This window comes from Pipistrellus hanaki (assembly GCF_964339955.1).
Source record: "Pipistrellus hanaki genome assembly, chromosome: 1".
Lineage (NCBI taxonomy): Eukaryota > Metazoa > Chordata > Mammalia > Chiroptera > Vespertilionidae > Pipistrellus > Pipistrellus hanaki.
Window position 1 is genome coordinate 104,891,551 of NC_140503.1, and position 25,134 is coordinate 104,916,684.

The 25,134-nt window shown below is 39.7% G+C and overlaps 1 protein-coding gene across 1 annotated transcript in view; it reads right to left on the bottom strand.

Moving 5' to 3' along the window:
- The window catches only part of THSD4 (thrombospondin type 1 domain containing 4), a 691,206-nt gene that overhangs the window by 16,335 nt on the left and 649,737 nt on the right, over positions 1-25,134 (bottom strand). Inside the window, exons 15-16 of the mRNA XM_084897723.1 lie at positions 18,044-18,217; positions 11,683-11,862 (exon numbers count right to left, since the gene is read on the bottom strand). Of these exons, the coding sequence (XP_084753849.1) occupies positions 11,683-11,862; positions 18,044-18,217 (354 nt within the window). The remainder of the gene's footprint in view (positions 1-11,682; positions 11,863-18,043; positions 18,218-25,134) is intronic.

Genomic DNA, 25,134 nt, shown 5'->3' on the forward strand with positions numbered 1-25,134 from the left:
TTTCCTTTTCATTTTGATAGTGGTTTCTGTTGTTATGAAGAAGCTTTTTATTTTGATGTATCCCATTTGTTTATTTTCTCCTTAGTTTCCTTTGTCCTAGGAGATATATCCATAAACATATTGCTACATGAGATGTCTGAGATTTTACTGCCTATGTTCTTCTGTAAGATTTTTATGGTTTCATGCCTTACATTTAAGTCTTTTATCCACCTTGAGTTTATTCTTGTGTCTGGTGTAAGATGGTGGTTTAGTTTCATCTTTTTGCATGTGTTTATCCAGTTTTCCCAGCACCATTTTTTGAAGAGACTGTCTTTACCCCATTGTATGTTCCTGCCTCCTTTGTCAAATATTAATTGACCACAATGATGTGGTTCAATTTCTGGGGTCTGTGTTCTGATCCATTGGTCTATATGCCTGTTCTTGTGCCAGTACCAGGCTGTTTTGCTTACAATGGCTTTGTAGTATAGTTTGATATCCGGTATTGTGATACCTCCTACTTCGTTCTTTTTTCTCAAGATTGCTGCAGTTATTTGGTGTCTCTTATGGTTCCATATACATTTTGGAGTATGTATTCTAGCTCTGTGAAGAATGCCATTGGTATTTTAATAGGGATTGCTTTGAATCTGTAGATTGCTTTGGGTAGTATAGGGATTTTAATGATGTTAATTCTTCCAATCTATGAACATGTGGCCCACAATGAATATTTCTGCAGCCCACTCAATATAAAGGTATGCAAGAAATGTTTTAATAAAAATTTTGTAACTTAATTTTTACAATATCCTGTTATACATAATTATTAATAACGAACTACAACATTTGGTAATGACTGATTACTACAATCATATTGCATTTATTTCCCTTATACACCTTATGTATAGACACACCATTTCTCTCCACTAATAGTAGCAGCAAATATTTTAACAGCCAATTGCAACGTCATAAGTCTTGGACTGACTTGTTTGGTATGCACAACAGGAAATATTTCATTTTCAGAGAACAAGAAAAATAGTTTATTTGCATTACACTTATTAATTTATGTAGTTATTTAGTGTCTGGTAAGTTAATTTTCAAAAAGACATATTGATTTTTATTAAAATGTTCTATTATTTTATGTTAACGATTACTCATTTATTTCAGCTCTTTGTATTCAGCATGTCTCTACCAAAATAAACCTACGTTTCTATGAAAATTGAAGCTTTTGTTTCTTTGTGGCCCACATAAACTTAAACCTTGTTTATATGGCCTGTGTTAGCTTTTGAGTTTGATATGCTTGTGGTATACACTTCCATTTGTTTTTATCTGCCTCTATTTCTTAGTTTTCCAAATACAGGTCTTTTACTTCCTCGGTTAAGTTTATTCCTCAGTATCTATTTTGTTTCTGTTGTTCAATGGTAAATGTGATTACTATTTAGTTTCTTTTGAGAGTTCATTATTGGGGTATAAAAATGCCATCTATTTGGATGCTGATTTTGTTTCTACTACTTTGCTGAATCCTTTTATTAGCCTAGTAGTTTTCTGGTGGATTTTTTAGGGGTTTCTATGTACAATATCATGTCATCTGCGAATAATGACAATTTTACTTCCACCTTTCCATTTTGGATGCTCTTCTTCTCTGTTTGCTGTGGCTATGACTATGTGAATAAGGGTGGTGAAAGTGGAATCCTTGCCTTGTTTCTATTTTTAAGGAAAACACTTTCAATGCTTTCCCATTGAGAATGATGTTGGCTGCAGGTGTGTCACATGTGGCCTTTATTATGTTGAAGTATGATCCCTCTATTCCTACTTTGCTGAGAGTTTTTATCAAAAAAAGTGTGCTAGATATTCTTGAATGTTTTTTTCTGTCTATTGATAGGATCATGTGATTTTTCTCTTTCAATGTGTTTATGTGGTGTTTTACACTTATTGATTTGAGAATATTGTACCAGCCTTGCATCCCTGATATAAATCCCACTTGATCATGGTGTCTGATCTTTTTAATATATTGCTGGATGTGATTTGCTAATATTTTGTTGAGGATTTTAGCATTTATGTTCATCAGGAATAATGGCCAGCAATTTTCTTTCTTTGTACTGCCTTTATCTGATTTTGGAATTAGGATAATGCTGGCTTAATAAAAAGAGCTTGAAAGTGTTCCTTCCTCTTAAATATTTTGGAATAGTTGATGAAGATGGGTGTTAGTTCTTCCTCGACTATTTGGTAAAGTTCATCTATAAATCCATCTGGCCCAGGAAGTTTTTAAATTACTGCTTCAATTTTATCAGTTGTTATTGGCCTACTCAGGTTTTCTGATTCTTTCTGATTGAGTTTTGAAAGATTGTATGTTTCTAGGACTTTTTCCATTTCACCCAGGTTGTCCTGTTTGCTAACATATAATTGTTCATAGTATTTGCTTATAATCTTTTGTATTTCTGTAGTATCTATTTTTTTTTTTTTTTTTCAAAGGGAAGGATGAAGACACAAACATTCCTGATTTTATTTATTTATTTATTTTTATTTTTTTTTTTTAAACATATTTTATTGATTTTTCACAGAGAGGAAGAGAGAGGGATAGAGAGTTAGAAACGTCGATGAGAGAGAATCATCGACCAGCTGCCTCTTGCACACCCCCTACTGGGGATGTGCCCGCAACCAAGGTACATGCCCTTGACCGGAATCGAACCTGGGACCTTTCAGTCCGCAGACCGACGCTCTACCACTGAGCCAAACCGGTGCTGGCTGTAGTATCTATTGTTATATTGCCTCTTTCATTTATGATTTTATTTATTTGGGTTCTCTCTCTCTCTCTCTCTCTCTCTCTCTCTCTCTCTCTTTCTTTTTAGATATAATCACTTCTATTTGGATTTTTTGAAAGCGACAAAAGGGTAGATTAATATCTACCTTTCCAAGTTAAGACCTAAAACTGTTTCCAAAACTTCAAATAAGAAACTCTTGCTCAAAGTGCAAGGATAATCTGTATCACTTTAACCCAGCAATAAAAAGTAAATAATAGGAGGAGAAAGAAAAAATGGCAGATGAATAGGTAGATGTGTCATGCATCCCATCCTAGGGCCAGACTGGAAATACAACTAAATCGGAGAACATCCACCCAGAATTAACAAATTAAGAATAGCTGAGGAGACAGCTTACAAGTAGGAAGGGTAGAAAACACTTGGAAACTGATAGGAATGGGGAAGTGGGCTTGAGAGGGGCAGCAGGCCAGTGGGCTGAGAGGGAGAGAAGGAAGCTGCGTTGCACCAAGGCCTGGTCCCTTGGCAGCAGGCTTAATTTCCAACTGTGAAAAGCAAAAGCCACAGGGCTGCTGGCAGCTGAGGATTCTAGACCCAAGACCACAGCTGCAATAAGCTACCCTGCAAAAGATGGCCCTGTGAAATGGGGAAAGTAGCCTGGTGCTGAGGGTAGAGAAACCTGAGGTTTCATTGTTGTTCTTGTTTTTATTCTCTAAACTCAGAACACAGGACTTTACAATTGCAATTATTCAGCTGAGGCTTTGGTGCAGGGTAGGGGGAGGCACAACTTGAGGTGCACAAGAAGAGGCTGGGGAGGGAAGTAGGGCAGGGACCTGTGGCCAAGAGTTTAGCATTGGGACTTAAGGTTCCAAACCTAAGCGGTCATTTCTCCCCAGAAGAGCTAGCCCCTCCTAGTAGCCTTAGGGAAGGTGATAACAGTCTGCCACACCCTGCGTTTTGAGCTTTCCAGAAGAAACAAAGGCAGAGGCCAAGCTTATGTGTCTGAACAGCTCCAAGGAGTCCTCAATGACTGGATTGGAAGAGGGGCCCTCTGCCTCGATTTTCTGGGAGCCAGACTGATAAAATATCCACGTTGCCAACCAACTCTATTGGTTTCATACAAGGACCTCTGAACAATCAAGGCCTGAGTAATATTTTGGATCACTCACAGTGGAATAGCTCTGGGTCAGAGAAACTTCCCCCAACCCCCGACACTTTATTCCCTGAAAGCGAAACAGCACCAACCCCATTTGAAGCCCTGTCAGAAACAGGTGCTTGAATGATTCAGATTATAGTTGGTAGGCAAGCAAAGAGTACAGATTGGCCCTGCCTGTTTGCAGCCAAAGCCTGCAGAGACAGATATAAGCAGAGGACTGGTGGATCAGTTGGAGCTTCAAGCAGGGTGCTAAAAGCCAAAGACCAGACCTGAAAGTTGTAAGGATTTATGAACTTAACAGGAAGCCCAGAATTGGCAGACAGAAAAGTGGGGTCCTAAACCAGCTCCCATGGAGCATTAAAACTCGGCTGAAGTGAACGACAATTCACTTCTTTATTTTAATTAAAAAATTATTATTTGTATTTATTTATTTATTTATTTATTTATTTATTTATTTATTGCACCCCTTTCTTCCTCTCTACTCTTTTTTTCTCCTGTTTTTCTTCTACTTTCCCTGGTTTGGTTTGTCTCTTTCCTTTCTCTCTTCCCCTTCTTAAAATTTGATCTTCTTTATCTGCTTTATTGACCCTGGTCACCCCCAACTGCCCTCTTCTGCTGGCCCAGTAACCCCTATCTGCCCTTCCTTGCCAGCCTGGTCACCCCTAACTGCCCTCCATTGCAGGCCTGATCACCCACAAATGCCCCCCCCCCCACCCCCCGGCCCCTGCTAGCCATCTTGTCGTGGCCATCTTGTGTTTACATCTTTGAGCACATGGGGATGGCCATCTTGTGTGTTGGTGTGACAGTCAATTTGCATATTACTCTTTTATTATATAGGATACCATAGAAAACTTATTGCTTAGATAACACTGTTTACTTTTTGCATAAATATTTTAAATTATTTTATTGCCAGATAAGTTTAATGGGGGAAAAGTTAGATTTATCTCAATACTTCTCATACCATTCTTTATTTATATAAAAAGTACTTATTAAACCTACCCTGTGCCAGAAAACTAAACTAAAATTCCCTTAAGATCAGGAACAAGGCAGAGATATCCACTTTCACCACTTTTATTCAACATAGTACTGGAAGTCATAGCCTTTGGGACAACTCAAGCATACCAACATCAGAATTATGGGGGTGCCAGAAGAAGAGAGAGAGCACAACACTGAAAACCTATTTGAAGAAATAATGACAGAAAACTTCCCCTACTTGGTGAAAGAAATAGACTTGAAAGTTTAGGATTCCCAAACAAAAGGAATCCCTTTAAAGAGGACCACACCAAGACACATCAAATTAAAATGCCAAGAGCAAAATACAAAGAGAGAATATTAAAAACAGCAAGAGAAAAACAGTTAGTTACCTACAAGGGAGCACCCATATGATTGTCAGCTGATTTCTCAACAGAAACTATGCAGGCCAGAAGGGGGTGGCAAGAAATATTCAAAGTGATGAATAGCAAGAACCTACAACCAAGATTACTCTACCCAGCAAAGCTATCATTTAGAATTGAAGGTCAGATAAAGAGCTTCACAGATATGAAAAAGCTAAAGGAGTTCATCACCACCAAACCAATATTATATGGAATGCTGAAAGGTATTCTTTAAGAATAGAAAGAAAAAGAAAAAGGTAAAGATAAAAATTAGGAAAAACAAAGTGACAACAAATATATATTTATCAACAAGTGACACTAAAAAATCAAGTGAATAAAAAGTCTGATGAACAGAATAAACTGGTGAATATAATAGGATCAGGAGCATAGAAAGGGAGTGGACTGACAATTCTCAGGGGAAAGGAGTGTGAGGGGTGTGGGAAGGGAATGGACAAAAATCATACACCTATGGATGAGGACAGTGGGGGCAGGTAATGGAACAGGGTGCGGTGGGAACTGCTGAAGGGGAGCTATGGGGGGAAAAAAGAGGAACAACTGAAATCATCTGAACAATAAAAATTTATCAGAAAAAATGGAAAGACAAAGAAACAATCGCCAAATGATAGAAAACAAGGAATTTCCAGAAAAAGGATTAGACAAGCAACCTATCATACATAAACTTCAAAGCAATGGTTATAAAGATGCTTAAGGAACTTAGTGTAAATTACAATAACATGAGAAGGAAAATAGAGGCCATGAACAAGAACCAAACAGAAATGAAGAGTGATATATCTGACATGAAGAACACACTAGATGGGATTAGAAGTAAATTGGATAAAAAGGATCGAATCAGTGATTTGGAAGATAAGGTAAAGATAAATAGCTAATTAGAGCAGCAAATAGAAAAAAAAAAAGAATTAAAAGCAGGAAGATAACTTAAGGGAACTCTGGTACAATATGAAACATAACAATATTCACCTTATGGGAATAACAGAAGGGGAAGAGATAAGCAAGGAACAGAGAAACTTTTTGAAGAAATAATGACAAAAAACTTCCCCAACATGATGAACGAAAATGTCACACAAATTTAGGAGGCACAGAGTCCCAATCAAGATGAACCCAAAGAGACTCACACATAAAACCATCATAATTAAAATGGCAAATGTTAAGGGCAAATAAGAATCTTAAAGGCAGCAAGAGCAAGACAGAAAATTACCTACAAAGGAGTTTCAATTAGAATGTAAACTGACTTCTCAATAGAAACACTTTAGGCCAGAGGAAGTGGCACGAAGTACTTGTTGTTGGTATCACTGGGAGGAATTGACCTCCAGACCAATTGGTTATGAGGATCAGCAGTGTTTATGATGGGAGGACCTTTGTGCTTGAGACACCCTGATGGGGCAAGACTTGCTTCAGTGGGGCTTTGGTGCTCACTGATTCTGCTCCCTGAGTGTGTCCCTTATGGATCTGAGGAGTTGTAATCTGGATGGTCTTACTCTCACCCCTGGGTACACTGGCTCTTGGATTTCCAAGGAGGTGCTAATGTAGCCTCTGCCTGAGGCCACCCAGCAGGGGCTACAGAGAGATTTGCAGATTCCTTCTCTTTGTTTGGGTTTTGGAGGTGCCCAGATGAGGCCCAGATGTAAACAATGCAAAATGCTGTCAAGCCTTGGGCATTTTTTTGGAGGCTCTGGGGCTCTCTGACCCAGATGCAGTATGTTAGGCTTCAGATTGCAAAGGGCCAGGCCATTCATATGCAAAAGCCTTGAGCACATCTTGGGAGTTGTAAATTGGGTGAGGTGGAGCAAACAGCAATGGTTGACTGTCAGCCCTGCCTGGAAGAGGTCCCATGTCTCTGTGTTCCACGGCTCCGTGTAGTACTGTGTTTCCCCGAAAACAAGACATCCTCCGAAAATAAGACCTAGCGCGTGGAAAGATAAGACACCCCCTGAAAATAAGACTTAGCGCAACTTTGGGAGAAAAAATTAGTATAAGACACTGTCTTATTTTGGGGGAAACAGGGTAGCAATGATTATTGCAAGCACCTCTGAGAGAAAGCCACCCTCAAGTACTGCCTGATGCCAGATAGTCCAGTTTCTCCTTGTATGAGTCTGGGTCCCCAGAGTCTCGCCCAGAATTGGAGTTCAGAGTAGTGGGGAGCTTGTATCTCCCTCCTGATTGAAAAAGACAACAGCGTACTCAGTTGCCAGCCCTTATCATGCCTCCATACTTCTGTACTTCACGTTTGTTCCTCCTCCAAATCTCACTGTGCTTTTCTCTTTCCTTCTAGTTGTATAATTTCCACTCAGCCAGTCTTCCTGTGTTTCTGGATAATGCCCGTTTTGTATTTTAGTTGTAGTTTTGAAGTGGTTGTGCAAGGCAGCAAGTTCAGGTGTTTACCTATGCCACCATCTTGATTTCTCTCCTGTCTCTCCATTTTAGCTATCTTGTTGTATTTGCTTCTATGTATTAGATAGAACTGATTTAGCTCCCAGTCTTTGTGAGATGGCCTTATACTTGTATAGAAAGTGTTTTGAAGGGTCTAGAGGTGTAGTCTCTTTGTTTGCCAAGCTGGATGCTCTAGGGGTGCCCCTTGTGTGTGTTGTTTGGGATCTCCTATTTTAATTGGAACTTGAATGTTGATGTCCCATTTGTGGGAGGGATCTCCCCTCTGACTTGCTGCCAGTGAGGTTCAACCCCAATGTTGTAGTGTCAGCTGTTATACAGGTGCTTTTGATCCACTATTTCTGTGGCTTGCTGGATTTTGTTCTGATGTTGTTGAATGGTTCTTTGGTATGTCTATCCTGGGTCTCCTGGGAGCTTCTTTAGTGTAGGTGAATGTGAGTAACTGTCTCTTTCTGGCCCTGGGCAACCTGAGGTCCAAAGGGTTGAATCCCCTAGTAGTCCAGTGTTTGGGGACTCTGCCTTGAGTCTCATAGCTTTATTGACTTTGTTTTGAGCTGGTCCTGCAGATGTCATCTGCAAGTACTTGGGGGTCCCACTGACTTTTGCCTCAATGAGCAGTCTGGGATGGTGTTTGTGGCAGGGACTCAAACTGCTGTTTCTGAGTAATTAGATCAGGCAAAGACTCAAAGGCTCCAAAGAATTGCCTCTGCCTGAAGACTGATTGGATTCAGTTTGGAGTAGACTCAAGCTATTGTCCACAGGTGGGGTTGAGAGATTTTCAAACAGGGTGGGGCAATTGCTTCTGTCTGGAGGCTAATTAGTATTCTCAGTCTCTTAATGGGCCTCAGAAACTCCACAGGGTGAGGCAGGGGATTTTCCAATTGGGTGAATCAACTGTCTTTACCCCAGGCAAAAACCACAGAATAGCAAAAGTTTGCTTGAAGTTATCTTGTGGAAAGATAACTTCCACAGCATGAGGGAATAACTCAGCACAGGAAACTGTGGTGTCTGTCTTCTGAGCTCTAACCCCAGATTTCCCAACCCTGGCTTATGTTATACAGCTCCAGTCCACTCTGCCCTCCCTCTGCCAGAGCCCAAGGTGAGAGGCTGCACTCAAAATGTTGTGTGTTGACCCTTTAAGAGGGTGCCTGCATTTCCATCCATGTCTCTCTGACAGACAGCAACCTTGCTGCTTTTCACACGCAGGTGTTATCTGGGCACCTTTCTAAGTTCAAGTACTATCTGCTGGGGGACCCATCTTGGGGATTAGACTTCAGAATTCTCACTGGCAACCCCCCAATAGCTGAGATATCTCTCTGGAACTTCAGCTGCAACCTGTGGGAGCCTGATAGCTATTTCGCACCTCCCCCACCCTTACAGTCTCTATGTGATCTCCACTTTATGTTCTTGGTTTTCAGGGTTCTCCAGCTAGTCTTCAGTTGATTATTCATGGTGGGGTTTATTTTTGTATTTTAGTTGTAATTCCAGTTTGGTCCTGGGAGCATGTCTGTAAGCTTCCTCGTACTCTGCTGCCATTTTTAATCCCTCTCCTATCTTTTTAATCCTAAATTGAGAACCCTATTTCTCAAGGATACTGGGGATAACAGAGTTATACTATCATATTATCATACACACATATCATCATGTTACCATAAAGTATATTACTCATTTATTTTATTACACATTACACCCAACTATCTCAGAATACAGTACAACACTATCACTGAAAATGTGATTACTGCAAACAATGTAGACACTTTTCTGTAGTTCTTTTGTCCTTAGGGATAGATAGTCAAATGCTGTGTTTTAATCCACATGCAATAGTGCAATGGCCTCTACTGCAGTGTTTTTCAACCTTTTTTGGGCAAAGGCACACTTGTTTCATGAAAAAAATCACGAGGCACACCACCATTAGAAAATGTTAAAAAATTTAACTCTGTGCCTATATTGACTATATATAAAGTAATTCTCTTGAATAGGAATCAAATAAACACAAAGAAAGTATTTTATAATTACTTTATTATGAAATATTAAGTAAACAAAATAGTGAAAAATTATAAAATTCTTGTCTTGTCTGCACCGACGGCACACCAGGCAACATCTCGCGGCACACTAGTGTGCCGCGGAACAGCGGTTGAAAAACGCTGCTCTATTGAATATATATATATATATTTAGGTTAATTTGTTTCATTTAATTTTCCATTTTTATGGATTGCTTTAAAATTTTATTTAATAATTACATAAAATGTTGACTCAGTTATAAACTCAAATTTACAAAACAAGGCATCTTCAAAGACATCTGGGTTCCATCACAGTCTTTGTTATTATCATTTATGTCAAAGTTTCATTAGGCACAACAAATTCCCTGGTGAGATTCAGCTGACCTGGTATCTGTCCATATAGTTTTGCCTTTTATAGAATATTATATAAATGGGATAGTACAATTTGTAGCTTTGGGTGTCATTTAGCAAAATGCATTTGAAGTTCATCCATGGTATTTGGGTACCAACAGTTCATTCATTTTTTGTTGCTGAGTAATATCTGTTGTTCAGAGGTACCACATTAACCTGTTAAAGGACATCTGGGTTGTTTCCAGACAGTTGTTTTCACAGTCTATCTTTTTTGAAATGTCTGGTGAATCTGGCCCTTTCTAGACTCTTCAAACTAAACAGTAAAAGAAAATAGTGATCTGTTCCTGTGTTCTCAAGGGGCTTGGCCAGCATCAAAATAATTAAATTTCATTTCCCAGAAGTTGACAAAACACCTCTGAAACTCAACACCACCTTTGTTTTCATTTGCCTCTGACCTATGGTTCACCACATGCCAAATGGCTGTTCTCACTGGAGCTAACACACACTGTTTGGAAGCAGAATTCTCAGCTTTTATTCATATATTTTATAAGCAAAATCCTTTTTATCACCTTTGAATGATTTTGATAAAGGCTCTGGACTCCACTTTGGGGTCACCTACAATCATGTTTGAAGATCTTCAGTGACACAAAGCAGAATGAATCCCACCCCCATGTGTCCAAGGTCTGTTATTTGATCACCAGGAATGATGCCCTGAGGACATTTTCTGTTTTAGGATGTTTCTTGAAAATAAACTCTTTTACTTGGGGAAAGAAAAGGGTGTTATCACTATTTCAAACCTTTTCCACTTAATTCTTAGTAACCTATTTGTGTATTAACTCTATCTCTGTGTCTCAGACTCTCTCTGCCTCTCATCATTCACACAGTACCCCCCCTCCTTATAAAAAGGATCTGAGATGGCTTAAGAAATGCTTTGAGGGTTACAAAACGTAAAATGATCTGGGGAAACTGAGGTTAAAAGAAATATAAAATATAAAAATAGATTTTTGTAAGGGCTGATAAACTCTCTCTTGGAGATGGACAACAATTTTAGCTTTGAGTTTCCTAGGAGTCAATTCAAAGAGAAAAACAGGACCAGTTTCATAATACATAGTCCATATCATCTGTTGAATTTTAAACAAGTGTATACACACACACACACACACACACACTGAGGCCTGACTGGTGTGGGTCTCACTGTATTACTGAGACCTACTGAAATTCCTTCATGATGCAGTTTCTCAATGGCATCCTTGAATCCGTTCAGCCATCAATCCTCTGAAGCAGCACTCCTCAAAATGCAGTCCAAGGACACTTGCATCCAAGTCTCCTAAGGAGACTATTCAAAATGCAAAATTTTCTGGGTGGACCCAGAATTCATTTTTTCCTAACAAGGCCCCAGCTGATTCTTATGCATACTGACACTTAAGAGTCTGTGCTTTATGGCTCTGCAGTTTAGATCAAGATTGTCTCAGCCTTAGGCTCCACCCACCAAGTAGAGTGCATCTGGGGTGCCCTGGCAGCGACCATCTGGATAGATCATTATAGAGAATCTACTTGAGGGCTGAGCCCTGTGCCTGGCACCTAGGCGGAGGCCCAGGTGTATATATGGAAGGAAAGCAGGAGAATGATGCACTAAAAGCAGCAATTCTATCAAGAGCACCTTGACTTACCATGCTCCATTCTGTGTTAAACCATTTGGCTCCGCAAACCTTCAGGTGGCAGGACTGCTGGGTGGGAGGTTTCTCTAGGAAGGAACATTGATAAGGGTCCAGCACTTCAAAGGTGTCTGCATTCTTCCTAACACAAATCACTTCCCTCTGTTGGGTCCCACTGCCACACTCAATGGAGCACTAAAGAAGGAAGCAGAAGAAGATGGTATCACATCATGGGCAGGAGATGAGAATGGTGGTCCATCAGGGTGTGTCTGCACATGCTTTCTATAATCAATTCAGTAAGGAAGAGCCCAAGGGTATTGAAAAACGTTTCTAGAGAAGAAGTTGCCCATGAATTCCAATTTTCCTAACAGTTCTATGTCTGGGGTGGAGAATGGGTGTCCTGAGTCATCAGGGCTTCAGGCTACTTGTCACTGAGATCATGGTGCCCTCTGTGCTGAGACTGAAATGGTTCCCCTTAGACTCACCCACAGGAACACACCAGGCAATCACTTTGCTTGTTTCTATCCAGTAGAATTATAGACCCCTGACAATGATCTAACACATTCATTTTCTGCCAGTCCCCTAATGGGTGGACACTGGGGATGAATTAATCTCTCAGAGCCTGTGCACCTGTGCATGAAGGATTAAGTTAAAATTCATTGAGACATACAAAGCTGAATAGAAGATTCTAGGTTTGGGACAATATGGCCAACCCTCCATTCCAACAGGGTGGCCAGTAGGAAGCCTTTCACCATGGGGCCCATTCCTCTCACTTCCCTGAGTCTGAGCACAGAGGACAGACAATTAAATATATTGATGCATTTTGTTAGTTTATGAAGATACGATTCATATAATTATGCACAAATCTATTACTTTGTAAAGCATTTTTTATTCACATTTGGTTCATTCGATATATCGTGATTAAAAAGTTTAAAACTTTTGTTGTATAGGCCTTCAGAGACTTTAAAGAATCCACTACCTTTATGGAAAATTTTTAACAATGTTTATAGCTTAAGTTTTAACATTAGCCTTGCTTTTGTAGTCAGGCATAGGGTCAAACAAAAATAGGGGAGAAACCACATCTATACAGAAAATGGAAAAATCCAAGCCAATAGACTATGAATTGGTCACATGGGGCACAATAAGCACCATGATTGGCAATTTTTGCTTTGTGCCTTCTTTTCTGCCATCTTCATAGGCATCCAGGAATCTTCTTAGCTTGTATTTCCTATTTTCTTCCATGTTAGTTAGTTATGGAGTTAATTAATCTACTTGTGCTGGAGTTTAAGTACCAGCCCAGCCTCACAAGCAGACTGTATTCTATCTATTGATATTTGGTGTGTACAGTGTGTATTAATGGTGTATCCAACATGGGATTTTCCTGGATGTGATCTTTCTCATCTGTGTGTAACAATACTCATCATAACATATTCATTATTGACCTGGCACATTATCAGTATATTCATGTTTTGTTCTTCTCTTTCAAGTGCTGCAAATAATGAAAGAATTGGAGGCAGAAGAGGAGAAATAGGCTTCCAGGCAAAAGAGGAGTAAGAATGTAAGGGTACAGCAGGAGCAGAACACTGAAGTCAGGAGACATAGAAACTAGTCTAAACATTGTTACTGAATAGTCCCGTGTCTTTGGCCATGACAGAGCACTTTCCCAGGTTTCATTGTCTACCTGCAAAATGGAGGGGTTTGGAAACTGGAAAGACCCTCGACTACTCTGAGGGGCCAGGTACAGACCCAGCACTTGGCAGAACAGAAGACTCTAAACCTTGATCAAAACCTCAGGCTATTTTATGTTATGTTTGTAAAGTCCTTGAAGACATTAGGTAATGAAGGGAGAAAGAGCACATATCTCAGCCCTCTCCTACCTTAAATGGCCAGAAACAGCAGAATATGTGTGTGTGGGGACAAAGGAATGGATGTGTGTAAGTATATATGTGTCCATGAGCCAAGACAGTATTTGAATTAGGAAAGGAACTCACCCTTGGTGGACCAGAAATTATGAAGAATATTTGAATGGTGGAAAGATAGATGAGAATAAATTGAAGGAGAAGATCATAGTTCAAAGTGCACATACAGGAGTGACTCCTAACCAAGAGGAAGCAGCTCAAATGCTTTGGGCAAGAATGGTGGTGGACATGTGGCTGTGAAAAGCAGGAGGGAGGTGGCCTCGGACATTGAGGGTAGTCAGCTAAGATACTGACCAGGAAACTGATTCTGCCAAGGAAGAAACAAAGGTATCTGCATCTACTGGGAGCATTCAAGTCAAAGGGAAAAGAGAAAACATTTTTAAATATTGAAGGGCTCAGAAAATTATGGCTTATGAATCCTATTAGAAAGACTTACTGGGTTATGGTCTCTAACAAAATTAAAAAGAATCAGGAATAAGACACAGGTTACAAAAGCAGAAGTTGACAAAGTCACCAATAAAAACTATTGTTAATAATGGCTATAGTAACCGACCAGTATGGCTCAGTGGTTGAACATCAACCTATGAACCAAGAGGTCACGGTTCAATTCCTGTTCAGGGCACATGCTCAGGTTGCAGGATCAATCCCTAATAAGGAGTGTGCAGGAGGCACCCAATCAATGATTCTCTGCTATCATTGATGTTCCTCTCTCTCTCTCTCTCTCTCTCTCTCTCTCTCAGGAGGCACCCAATCAATGATTCTCTGCTATCATTGATGTTCCTCTCTCTCTCTCTCTCTCTCCCCCCCCCTCTCTCTCTTCCTCTTCAAATCAATATTTTAAAAAACATTTTAATAAAGAAATAAATAATGGCTATATGTTTCTTTTGGGATGTCAGAAATACCCTGGAATTAGGTAGTAGTGATGGTTGTGGATATACCAAAAAAACTACTGAATTGTACACTTAAAGGGTGAATTTTATAAGTGAATTATATTTCAGTAAAAATAATCTTTTGAAGGGAAGAAGGCTATTTTAAAATCTAGAATAGTATTTTTCTATAAAATTAATTAACATTAATATGGAGCTAAATCCAGATGATCTCAACATCTTTATGGAAGTATTATAGATTGAATGTAGTTATTGATAATTACACTGAAAATAAGTTTAAAACTGTGTGTTAAATCTTTTTTCTTCTGATATCATTGGATGAATAAAAACAGATTTATAATTTCCAAAATGTTAGAGAGAAAAAATGAAATAAGAAAGTTAGATCAATATAAATGTGTGGAAAGGAAAGAGGTGGAAAGGAAAGAGGGAGGAAAAACACCCCAAGAAAACATGGAAATAGAAAATTAAATGGAAAACACACAATAACATGGCAGGGAAAAGTCCAAACATACAAATGATTGCAAAAAAATGTGCTGACTTTCGTGGGTAACAGGGCAATAAATTATATGTTTCTCATCTTAGCAGAAATAAAGGCTGCTTTCACCTGGATTCATATCACTCTGTTCTCTGAGTTTAAGTCTAAAGTCAATAGGAGGCCCACGAACAAAAAAGACCCTGAATCATGTTTTCCTCTCCTGAGATTGGTAGGCATGCAAGTTGAATTGCATCCTTTATCTTCACCATACCTGTACACTTATGATCTGATATTACAATTTGACACAGGATTCTTCCAATTGCCTCAGTTTACATGGTTATTTGGCATCCTATAGGTACATTCCATTTTTAACTATCTTTGGAGTTTACCTTCTAGGTGTTTTATAACCAATAAAGGATGAGAAACAGCTAGTGGAAAAAATAAACATGGAAAAAAAGGAACTGATATTTATTGAGTACTTCCTGTGCTTCAAGCAATGTGCAACCCCCATATATATAGCATTTCATGAAAACCCAATAACAAAACTAGGAAGTTGGTATTATTATCCTCATGTTTGGATGAAGAAACAGGCTCAGAGAGGTTATATTAGTTGCCCCAAATCAAATAACTAAAAAGAAGTAGAGCTGAGATCAGTTACTAAGAATGTCTAACTCATACTTACCAGGGTACCATTGGCCATATTTGAATTTTCTTTCTTAATTTTTTTATATTTTATAGTTTGTATTATAAAACATTAAATGAAATTTGAGCAAATAATTTCCCCATGTTGTTTACATAAAAAAACACACTATATTTTGAAGTGGTTGAGATAATAGGATTCAAAGGTTTTCATATTGTTTTCTACTTGCCAATCTATTAATGTACTTTCCACATCTTCCTAATTATTGTTGTTGCACATACTATTTTAATGAGTTATGATATACCATAAAATATTGCCTGGCTGTCATAAACATCTCTGTCAAAAAGGCTTTTTTCTTCTATTTATTATTTCCTTAAAATGAATCCCCAGGAGTGGAGTAACTGGGTGAAGGCTAATGAACATTTTTATGGCTCTTGAATTTTATTGCTTTCCAAAGGGGTTATATAAATTTACAAAGGACAAGGCAGTCCATTTTTCAGGGTCTTTGTATGAAGCTACTTAAAATAAATAAAATTCTATGTGGAGCCAGAGATACTAATAATGTGTAAATCATGATAATCAGCCAAAAAGTCCTTGGAGAACTAGCCAGCCCTGGAAGCCAAATGCTAAGTGGTCCAAGAACTCAAAATATTGCTGGTAATCATAACAAAGAAATAGGAGGGAATGATATTTTCCACATTTTCAGTTCATGCTCAATTTTGGCACAGTAAGGAAAACATTAATTGATAAATTAAGTCACTTTATTAAAGTATCTAGTTCTTTATAATAAACAACCTCAATTTTTTTCTTTTTATGCTTTTTAAAAAAATTTCTCTAGATTTATCCTAATATATAAAAAGTCAGGGGCCGTCACAACAGAAACCACCAGATGCACGACTGAACACAGGCTGTGTGAGGCAATAAAGTTGGCAGGGGGGTTAGTAAGGGATGACCAAACTACTGAACAGCAGGCTGCATGGGGTGACTAGGCCAGCAGGGGCCTTAGTGAGAGACGACCAAATGACTAAACTGCAGGCTGTGTGGGGTAACCAGGCCACCAAGGGAGGCAATCAGGCTGGCAGGAGGGACAGCTGGAGGAACCAGGCTGGCAGGGGGGCAATTGGAAGTGACCAGGTCAGCAGGGGGAGGCAGTTGGGGGTGACCAGGCCAGTGGTGGTGGGGGGGGGGGCGGGGGGTTAGGAGCTATCAGGCAGGCAGGCAGGTGAGCAGTTAGGAGCCAGTGGTTCCAGATTGTGAGAGGGATGTCTGACTGCTGGGGATCAGGCCTAAACCAGCAGTCAGACGTCCCCTGAGGTGTCCTGGATAGGAGAGGATGCAGGTTGGGCTGAAGGAACTCACCCCACTCTGTGCACAATTTCATGCACCAGGCCTCTAGTTGAGGTTTGACAAACACAATCATAATGTATTTAAACTGATGATTTGGTATATGTATACATTTTAAAAGGATTCCCACATTGAGTTAACACATACTTACCATTCTTTTCTGTGTGAACACTTAAGTTCTACTGTCTTAGCAAATTTTAGTTATACAGTCCAGTGTTATGAACTATAGTCACCATGATATACATTAGATCTTTAGACCTCATTCATCTAATAACTGAAAGTTTTACTATTCTCTTCCCATTTCCTCTAGCCCAGCCCCTGGAAATCACCATTCTACCCTCTATAAGTTTGCTTTTTAAAAATTCCACATATAATTGATACCATGCAGTATTTTCTCTCTGTCTGACTTATTTCCCTTAGCATAATACCCTCCAGGTTCATCCATATTGTTGTAAAAGGCAGGATTTCCCTTTTTTTTAAAATGCTGAATAATATTCCTACGAATATTTTCTTATCCATCCATCCATCTGTTGATGAACACATAGGTTGTTTCCATATGTTGGCTATTGTGAATAATGCTGCTTTGAGCATAAGAGTGCAGATATGTTTTTGAGATAATGATTTTATTTCCTGTGGCTATACCTCTAGAGATAGGATTTCTGGGTCATATTTACTTCTGCTTCTGACACTCAAACTGAGATCAAACTGGCTTTATTAACAATGATAGCAGCAGTAGCTGTGGTTTATTGTACATTTATTTTATGTCAGGCACTGTGTGCTACATACTTAAAATACATTACTTCATTTCTTTTAAAAATAACCTCTCAGGTTCTATCGCTACCCACATTTTATAGACAAAGAAACCATACTACACCATGATCTTCCCTGAGGGCAGGAATTTTTATTGTGTTCAAGTGTTTAGAAGAGAACATATTAAATGCTCAGTAAATAGTGTTGACTGAATGAGGCTCCAAGAGCATAAGCAACTTCTTCAGGGTCATAAGTAACACAACTGGGATTCAAACCTAGACATACCAGGCCCAGTTCCTAACCCCTCTGCTATGCTGCTTCTTCTAGGGACAGGCAGACACACCCAGTTGTGGCTACTTACCTGACTCCAGCTCCCAGCAAACCACTCCAACTTGCCCATGCAAGGCCCATTGTCACACGGAGTGGCCTCTGCTGGCTGGTTGTTCCCACAGCCCTCCAGAGGCAGGCTGCTGATGTGGTTGGTCATGCATACCACTGAGCGTGTCCGCACTCCAGCCCCGCACTCTGCTGAACACTGTAAGACAGAAGATGGACACAGTAGAGGGAAGGCCTCTCCACCCAGGTTCTGAGCCACATTCAAATGATTCCAGAACACCATGTTTCCCCACCAATTCTTTGCCCTGGAAAATTCTGACCACTTCTCACGCATGGCCTGCTCCATCATGGGACATCGGTATTGCATATCCTTGGCCTTAGATTTTTTGATTGTGATATGCTTGCACTTGTCAGACTATCTGTTCTGGCTTTGGATTTCAAAAATATATTCAGCAGAAGAAGAATAAGAATGTGAAAACGTAAGCACATGTCTACAAACTGGTAGTGAGTCTGGACTGATCTGAGGAAGGAGGAGAATTGGTGTGTGTCACCTCAACAATGCTGCCTAATATTAAGGCACATGGTTCTAGTCCATAAAGGGCACAGCTGTGACGGTGTATCAGGATGCAGCCTGGTATAAAGGAAGAGCTTGGACTGGGAACTGGTCATATTGGTGTTAATATCACTACCAGTTATGTGGCCTGGGGCAAGTGACCTGAGCCTCTCACTTCTGGCATGCTTACCTCGATCATTGGCATGGGAACACAGTCCTGGCAGTATTACAGGGAGTGAATTACATGTAGAGAGGAGGTGCTCAATGAATGCATGCAGTAGGTACTCAGTAATGGTATTGCGGGGCTTTAAAAGGCCAAGACCTACATCTCTACTCTACTAAGTGTATTGGTTAATAATACAAATTTTGTAATCAAAGAAAACACAATAATTTCAAGAGAAATCAAAAGTACTTTATTCAAAGTAATGTCCATCACTTGGTACACATTTTCCCCATCTTTCAGGTAATTTGTGGATATCGTCCCAATAGAACTTTTCTTGTTTTGAGGCAAACCATTCAGAGACCCAATTTTCCACTTCTTCGTATGTTTTGAAGTGCTGCTCAGAAAGTGCATGTGCCATTGATTGGAACAAGTGATAATCTGAAGGAGCAAGAATACAGCGGGTGGGTTAATACTTCCCAGGCAAGATCTTTTAACATGTCTTTAACTGGTTTTGAAGTTTGTGATGGTGCATTATCATGAAGCAAAATTACTTTGCTGCATCTTCTGGCCCATTCTGGTCATTTCACGATCAAAGTGTGGTTCAAATTGATTATTTGTTGTTAGTAGTGATCAGTATTAATGGTTTCACCTGGTTTTAGAAGCTCATAACATACCACACCTTCCCGATCCCACCAAATGCAGAGCATTGTCTTCTTTCCAAAGAGATTTGGCCTTTCAGTCAATGTTAATGGTTGACCTGGATCAACCCTTGATTTTGTGCATTTGGGATTCTCAAAATAAATCCACTTTTCATTGCCAGTCACAATTCGATGCAAAAGAGACTTTCTTTTGTGCCTTTGAAGCAACATTTTACTGATGACTTTTCAGTTTTCTATTTGTCTTTCGTTCAGTTGATGTGGCACCCATTTCCCTTCCTTTAAAACCTTTCCCATTGCTTGTAAATGATTAGAAATTGTTAAGCAATGTTTAATCTTTCTGCAAGTTATTTTTTAGTTTGACATACATCTTCATTCAATGCTGCTTGTAATTGTTGGTCTTCAAACTTTTTCGGTTGACCTGTATGTACTTTGTGTTTCACTTGGAAATCATCACTTTTAAAGCATTTAAACCAGTGTTCACAATTATCTTGAGATGGAGTAGGTTCACCATAAGCTTCCTGAAGTATATGATCATTTTCAGCAGCACTTTTCTTCAACATAAATTAATGAATTATAATTTGCTGCAAATACTCTTTTCTTGGCATAAAATTTGACATTTTTTAAGTGTAAAAATATCTATGATGTTAACACCTTCAGGAAATTTGGCATATGAAGTGTTGAAGCTTATTGTCAATACAACAAAATAGCATACATATAAAATCACATATGCATCAACATATGTGTAACTCTATCTATTGAAAAAAAATCTGCATTATTAATCTGGTAAGAGAAATCAAAGCTCACAGGATTAAGCCTTCGCTTAAAGCTACATAACTGTCATTATTACAATCTCACTCTGTCTTCACCAAGGACACAGTAAACACTCTGAAGCTCTGAGAGCATTTCCCATCTGCCTTGTAATACTTCAGAATGTTGCCTTTTTTTTTGCTTCTCATCCTATATTTTCAGGGCATCTTGGTGTGGGTGTCCCATCAATACCTCATGTCCAATAGGTGAAATGACTGGATACCACCTTCATCATCATTCTTATTTCTCCTCTGGGTTTTTCAACATGTGTTCAAATGCATATCTGGATTCACAACCCACTGCTCTTTGGCTTCCTGGTTTCCCACATCTCGCCAGCTAGCAGGTCTCATAGATTCTAGTTTAAGCACATTTATCTGTCTGGTTGCTGCTGCAGTTATTCCCAGCACCCTGATGTTCTTCTGGACTGTGGTCGCAGCTTCTCGCTCAGCTTTACCAGTTCTTCTTGTCATTGGACTTCCAAGTGCTGGTATATCCATGCTGAAGTCCTTCTATTGCTGGTTCAATCCTAACGACATTCACTATGCACTGCCCCTAAATGGCATTAAATGTTTCCTAAAATATGGTTCCATTCTTCTAGACTACACTGGGAACACACTATTTTTCTTTAAAAAAATTTTTAATTGATTTCAGAGAGGAAGGGAGAAGGTGAGAAAGGCCAAAGAAACATCATATAGAGAAAATCATTGATCAGCTGCCTCTTGCATGCTCCACAGTGGGGATGGAGCTCACAGCCCAGTCATGTGTCCTGATTGGGAATCGAACCGTGACTTCCTGGTTCATAGGTCAATGCTCAACTACTGAACCACATCAGCCAGGCCACACTGGTTTCCTTTATAGTAATTTCTACATTATCACAATATGAACTTCTAAAACAATCATAGGGGCCGAATAGTTAGATGTAATATATGAAAATCACTGACTACCCTGGACAGAGCCAAGGTTCACTATTTCCTGGCCACACGAAATGCTCCTAGCACCTTGTTCCTTCTGCCTGGAGCACTCTTGCCCTTCCATGGGACACTCAAAATCTGCTCAGGTTCAGCTCAAGTGCCATCTCCTCTGTGAAAGTGTCCCTGATTTCCCAGTTCAATAGATCTTTCCCATCCTTAGAATTCCCATGATATCTTATGGGAACCATGCCAGAATCCGCAGAATGCTCAAGGCCAATTGGAGTATGAAAAGCCTTGTTTAGAGTATACCAGATGGCCAAGGCCACTCTGAGCATGGGAATCTTAATCAGGGTGTCCAAGGACTATGCCAATGCACAGCAAGGTCACTATATGGCAAGAAGCTTCCTTTGTCTGAGTAGTATAATATATATTATTGGCCATCCAGTGTGGTAGGGAGAAGCTGAAGAGGCTACTTAGGAGAGCTCAGAGCTCAGGTCCTGCTGCTATGCTAGAGAGGCTACTGGGACAGAGAGAGCTCAGTGCTGCTGCTAGGTAAGTCTGTGGGTACAAAGGCTACTACTGCTTTGTAGGAAAGATGTATTGTTATATGGCTGCCTGTATGTGACTATTGTGAACAACTGTTTTGTGTGATGGCTCCTTATTAGCAATGGCCACTGGCTCCTAACTAAAGACTCATTCTTATTCACCCACAACTTCTCATGGCCTTTCCTTCTACCACATGGAGTCCAAGAAGGTCCAGCCTGGGCAGAGGAGCTTGGCCTCTACAGTTAATAAAGTAGGGTAGGTTTCAGAAGAATATGCGGACTCAGTGCAGCTGTGCTCTGACACATCTGTATTCTGCTGTCATCCTTTGTATTATGGTTATTTGTGTCCATTTATTTTTTTCTCATTATGTAAGTAGGCTCAATGCCTACATCACCTTTACTTCATTTTCAGTGAGCACTTCACCTATGGGCAAATCCCTGTATATCAGAAATAAATATGATGGGGGTCCTCTCCCGCTCAATTTTATTCTCTCATCAGCACCTTCCAATTCTGAAAGTGCCTATATGTGATAACCAAAGCCCTTCTAGGGGTTTCTGGTGGGTCGTTTCTTAAAAACAGAGTCAGTGTTTGGTTTCTACCACCATCATTTTAAAAGTAAATAAAAGCAATATAATTTTAAATAAAATTTAAGAAAAGGAAAAAAATATTAATAACCTCATTTCCTTATAAAAAATCCCACTTTTGTTTTTGTAACGTTCTATTTAATCTTGTAAAATCATAACCCAGGATGAGTATCAAACATTTACATGACCACTGCTAAACTGAGTCTGACTCCTCAGGGAGGGAACGCTGGAGCTAAGAGCTCATAGGTGGTTAGAACATGCCCCAAAATATGCTACTTTGGCCTATTGATTATTTTGAGCTCATGGCAATTAAGAAATAGCAGATGCAGCTGAAATCAGTTTGGCTCAGTGGTAGAGCGTCGGTCTGCGGACTGAAAAGTCCCAGGTTCGATTCCGGTCAAGGGCATGTACATTGGTTGCAGGCACATCCCCGGTAGGGGGTGTGCAAGAGGCAGCTGGTCGATGTTTCTCTCTCATCGATGTTTCTAGCTCTCTATCCCTCTCTCCTCCTCTCTGTAAAAAATCAATAAAAAAATATTTTTAAAAAAAAGAAAAAATAAAGAAATAGCAGATGCAGGAAGAGCTCTCTGCCCTCCCCTTTTCAGCCTAGAAGCAGGGCATACATTCCCCTGAGAATGCCCTACCAGTTTCAGGAATAAGAGAACATTCTTATGGATGATGGGGAATCAAGACAAGTCTGCATAAACAAATTTTACTATAACCCTTATCTTCCATTAGTTTCCCCCATATATTTTTCAGCCATTTCCTACAATTTACTATTCCCAGAAGCCCAATCCCCTTTCCTTTGTCTAGTCACTTCACAATTTATTATCCTTTGTTAAAATGTTACATAATCCCTCAAATCTAACTGCTTTTCTGGGATTTTCATTTATTTCCTATGAAGTTCCCTCCTCCCTATCCCCATGCCATATAAAACACAATAACATCAGATAAAATTTATATGCTTTTCTCATATTAATCTGGCTACTGTTAGCTTAATTTGCAACCCTCCATTAAAGAACCTAAGAGAGTAAAGGAAAAGTTTTATCTCCCTTACAGATTCACAAATGCTTTTCACAACTTTTGTTTTAACTGCATTGTTATTAGAAATCTGCTTTCCAATCCAAGTAATCTTGGAAAACCACATGCATCTTAGAAAAGTTTCCCCATATCTCTGAGCACTTAATTTAAAAGAGTAATGCTAAGGGCCAAGTCAATGCTCAGTGAGAGAACATCACACGGATCAGCCCTGCCGAGGCTGCAGTGAAAAGCACAACCAATTTATATTTAAAAGGAGCTACCCACACAGGACCTGACCAGGGAAGCCTCTCAGTAGAAATGAGGGGATGGAGGGGTCTTTACTAGCCAGCAGAGACTAATCTTTAAAGTGAAGCACCAAAACACCCCCATTTACTGTCCTGAAGGACCAAATCCACTTCAGAAAAGAAGGACCAAATCCATTTCAGAAAAGAACCTGACTCCTAAGTGAACTTGTGCACAGCTAAAACTCAGAGACACAGGAATTCCTAAGCAACCCTATGGTAAGGATTATCTTCTCACCCTAGCAATAGCAAAATGCTAAAGTTGGCCCAAGTGGTCCTGAGACACTGTAAGGTTCTAATGACTATATCTGGACTTCAGTTTTATGCATCATCTTTCACAATTTAACTCAATATCTTTACTTATTTCTTCTCTTGGAAAACATACTTAGTAATTAGGTGATAATTTAGGTGAAAATTGAGGCTGGTGGACTTTCTAGAAGACTTTTTTCTCTGTTGTGATTAAAAACTGTACAAATGTTTAAACTTGTTGATTTGCAGAACTAAAAAGCAAATGATGCCTGCATCTAATAAGCCCCAATCTCAATTAAAAGTAGCTGAATAACTTATACACTAGTACATATATGCATAGCCCATGGACACAGGCAACAGTGTGGTGAAGGCCTGGGTGGGGGCTGGTGTGGGGTGAAGGGGGTTAATAGGGAGAAAGGGGAACATCTGTAATACTTTCAACAATAAAGATAAAATTTTTAAAAGTAGCTACAAGGATGTTTTTAAGGTGAGTCATCAAGTCAGAAAAACTATACATATTACCTTAAACATTTAAGAGAAGGCTCAGATTGAGTTTACAATCTCAATGTATTTAGGCAGAGACCAATTAATTTTAAATTGGACAACAGGATGCTCTTGGTATTCTGGTGCCAATTTCAATGTGTGTGTGTGTGGGGGGGGGGGTCCCCACACCATCAAGCCATTTTTCGACACCAGCTGGGTGTCCTGCCATTCAACTTCATTCTGACACTACCTGGCAATGGCATTAGATGCCACAGGCAATCACCCCACCCCAACTTCAGCAGCCAATCCCAAGTTCAGATTTTTACCTGTACTTCTGACCATCTGGCTAAAAGTCTGAGGTTTCTAAAACTCTTCTCAGCTTGTTTGCTTTGCTACAGCAGCTCACAGAACTCAGAGAAACATTTTACCAGTTTATTATACAAAGATATAACCCAGGACCAGCTAGATGGAAGAGAAGCACAGGGAAAGGTATGTGGGAAGGGGTGCCGAGTTTCCATGCCCTCTCTAAGTTCATCACTCTCCCCCCATCTCCACGAGTTCACTAACCCCAGGCTTTCAGAACCCCATCAGTTTGGGTTTTGATGGAAGCTTCATGCTGATATGAAGAGGAAAGCGCCCACAGGAAACCCTCCTAGCATGCCAGTCTCATCGAGGCCTAGTTTGAAAGGTCATTCCCTTCATGCTCACTCAGCAATGTTACAGAATAGGAAACTGAGAGGCAGGGAGTCAGCAGCTTGCTCAAGGTCTCATCTATAATAATCTATAATAATAAAAGTGTAATATGTTAATTAGACCAGATGTCCTTCTGGACAAAGCCA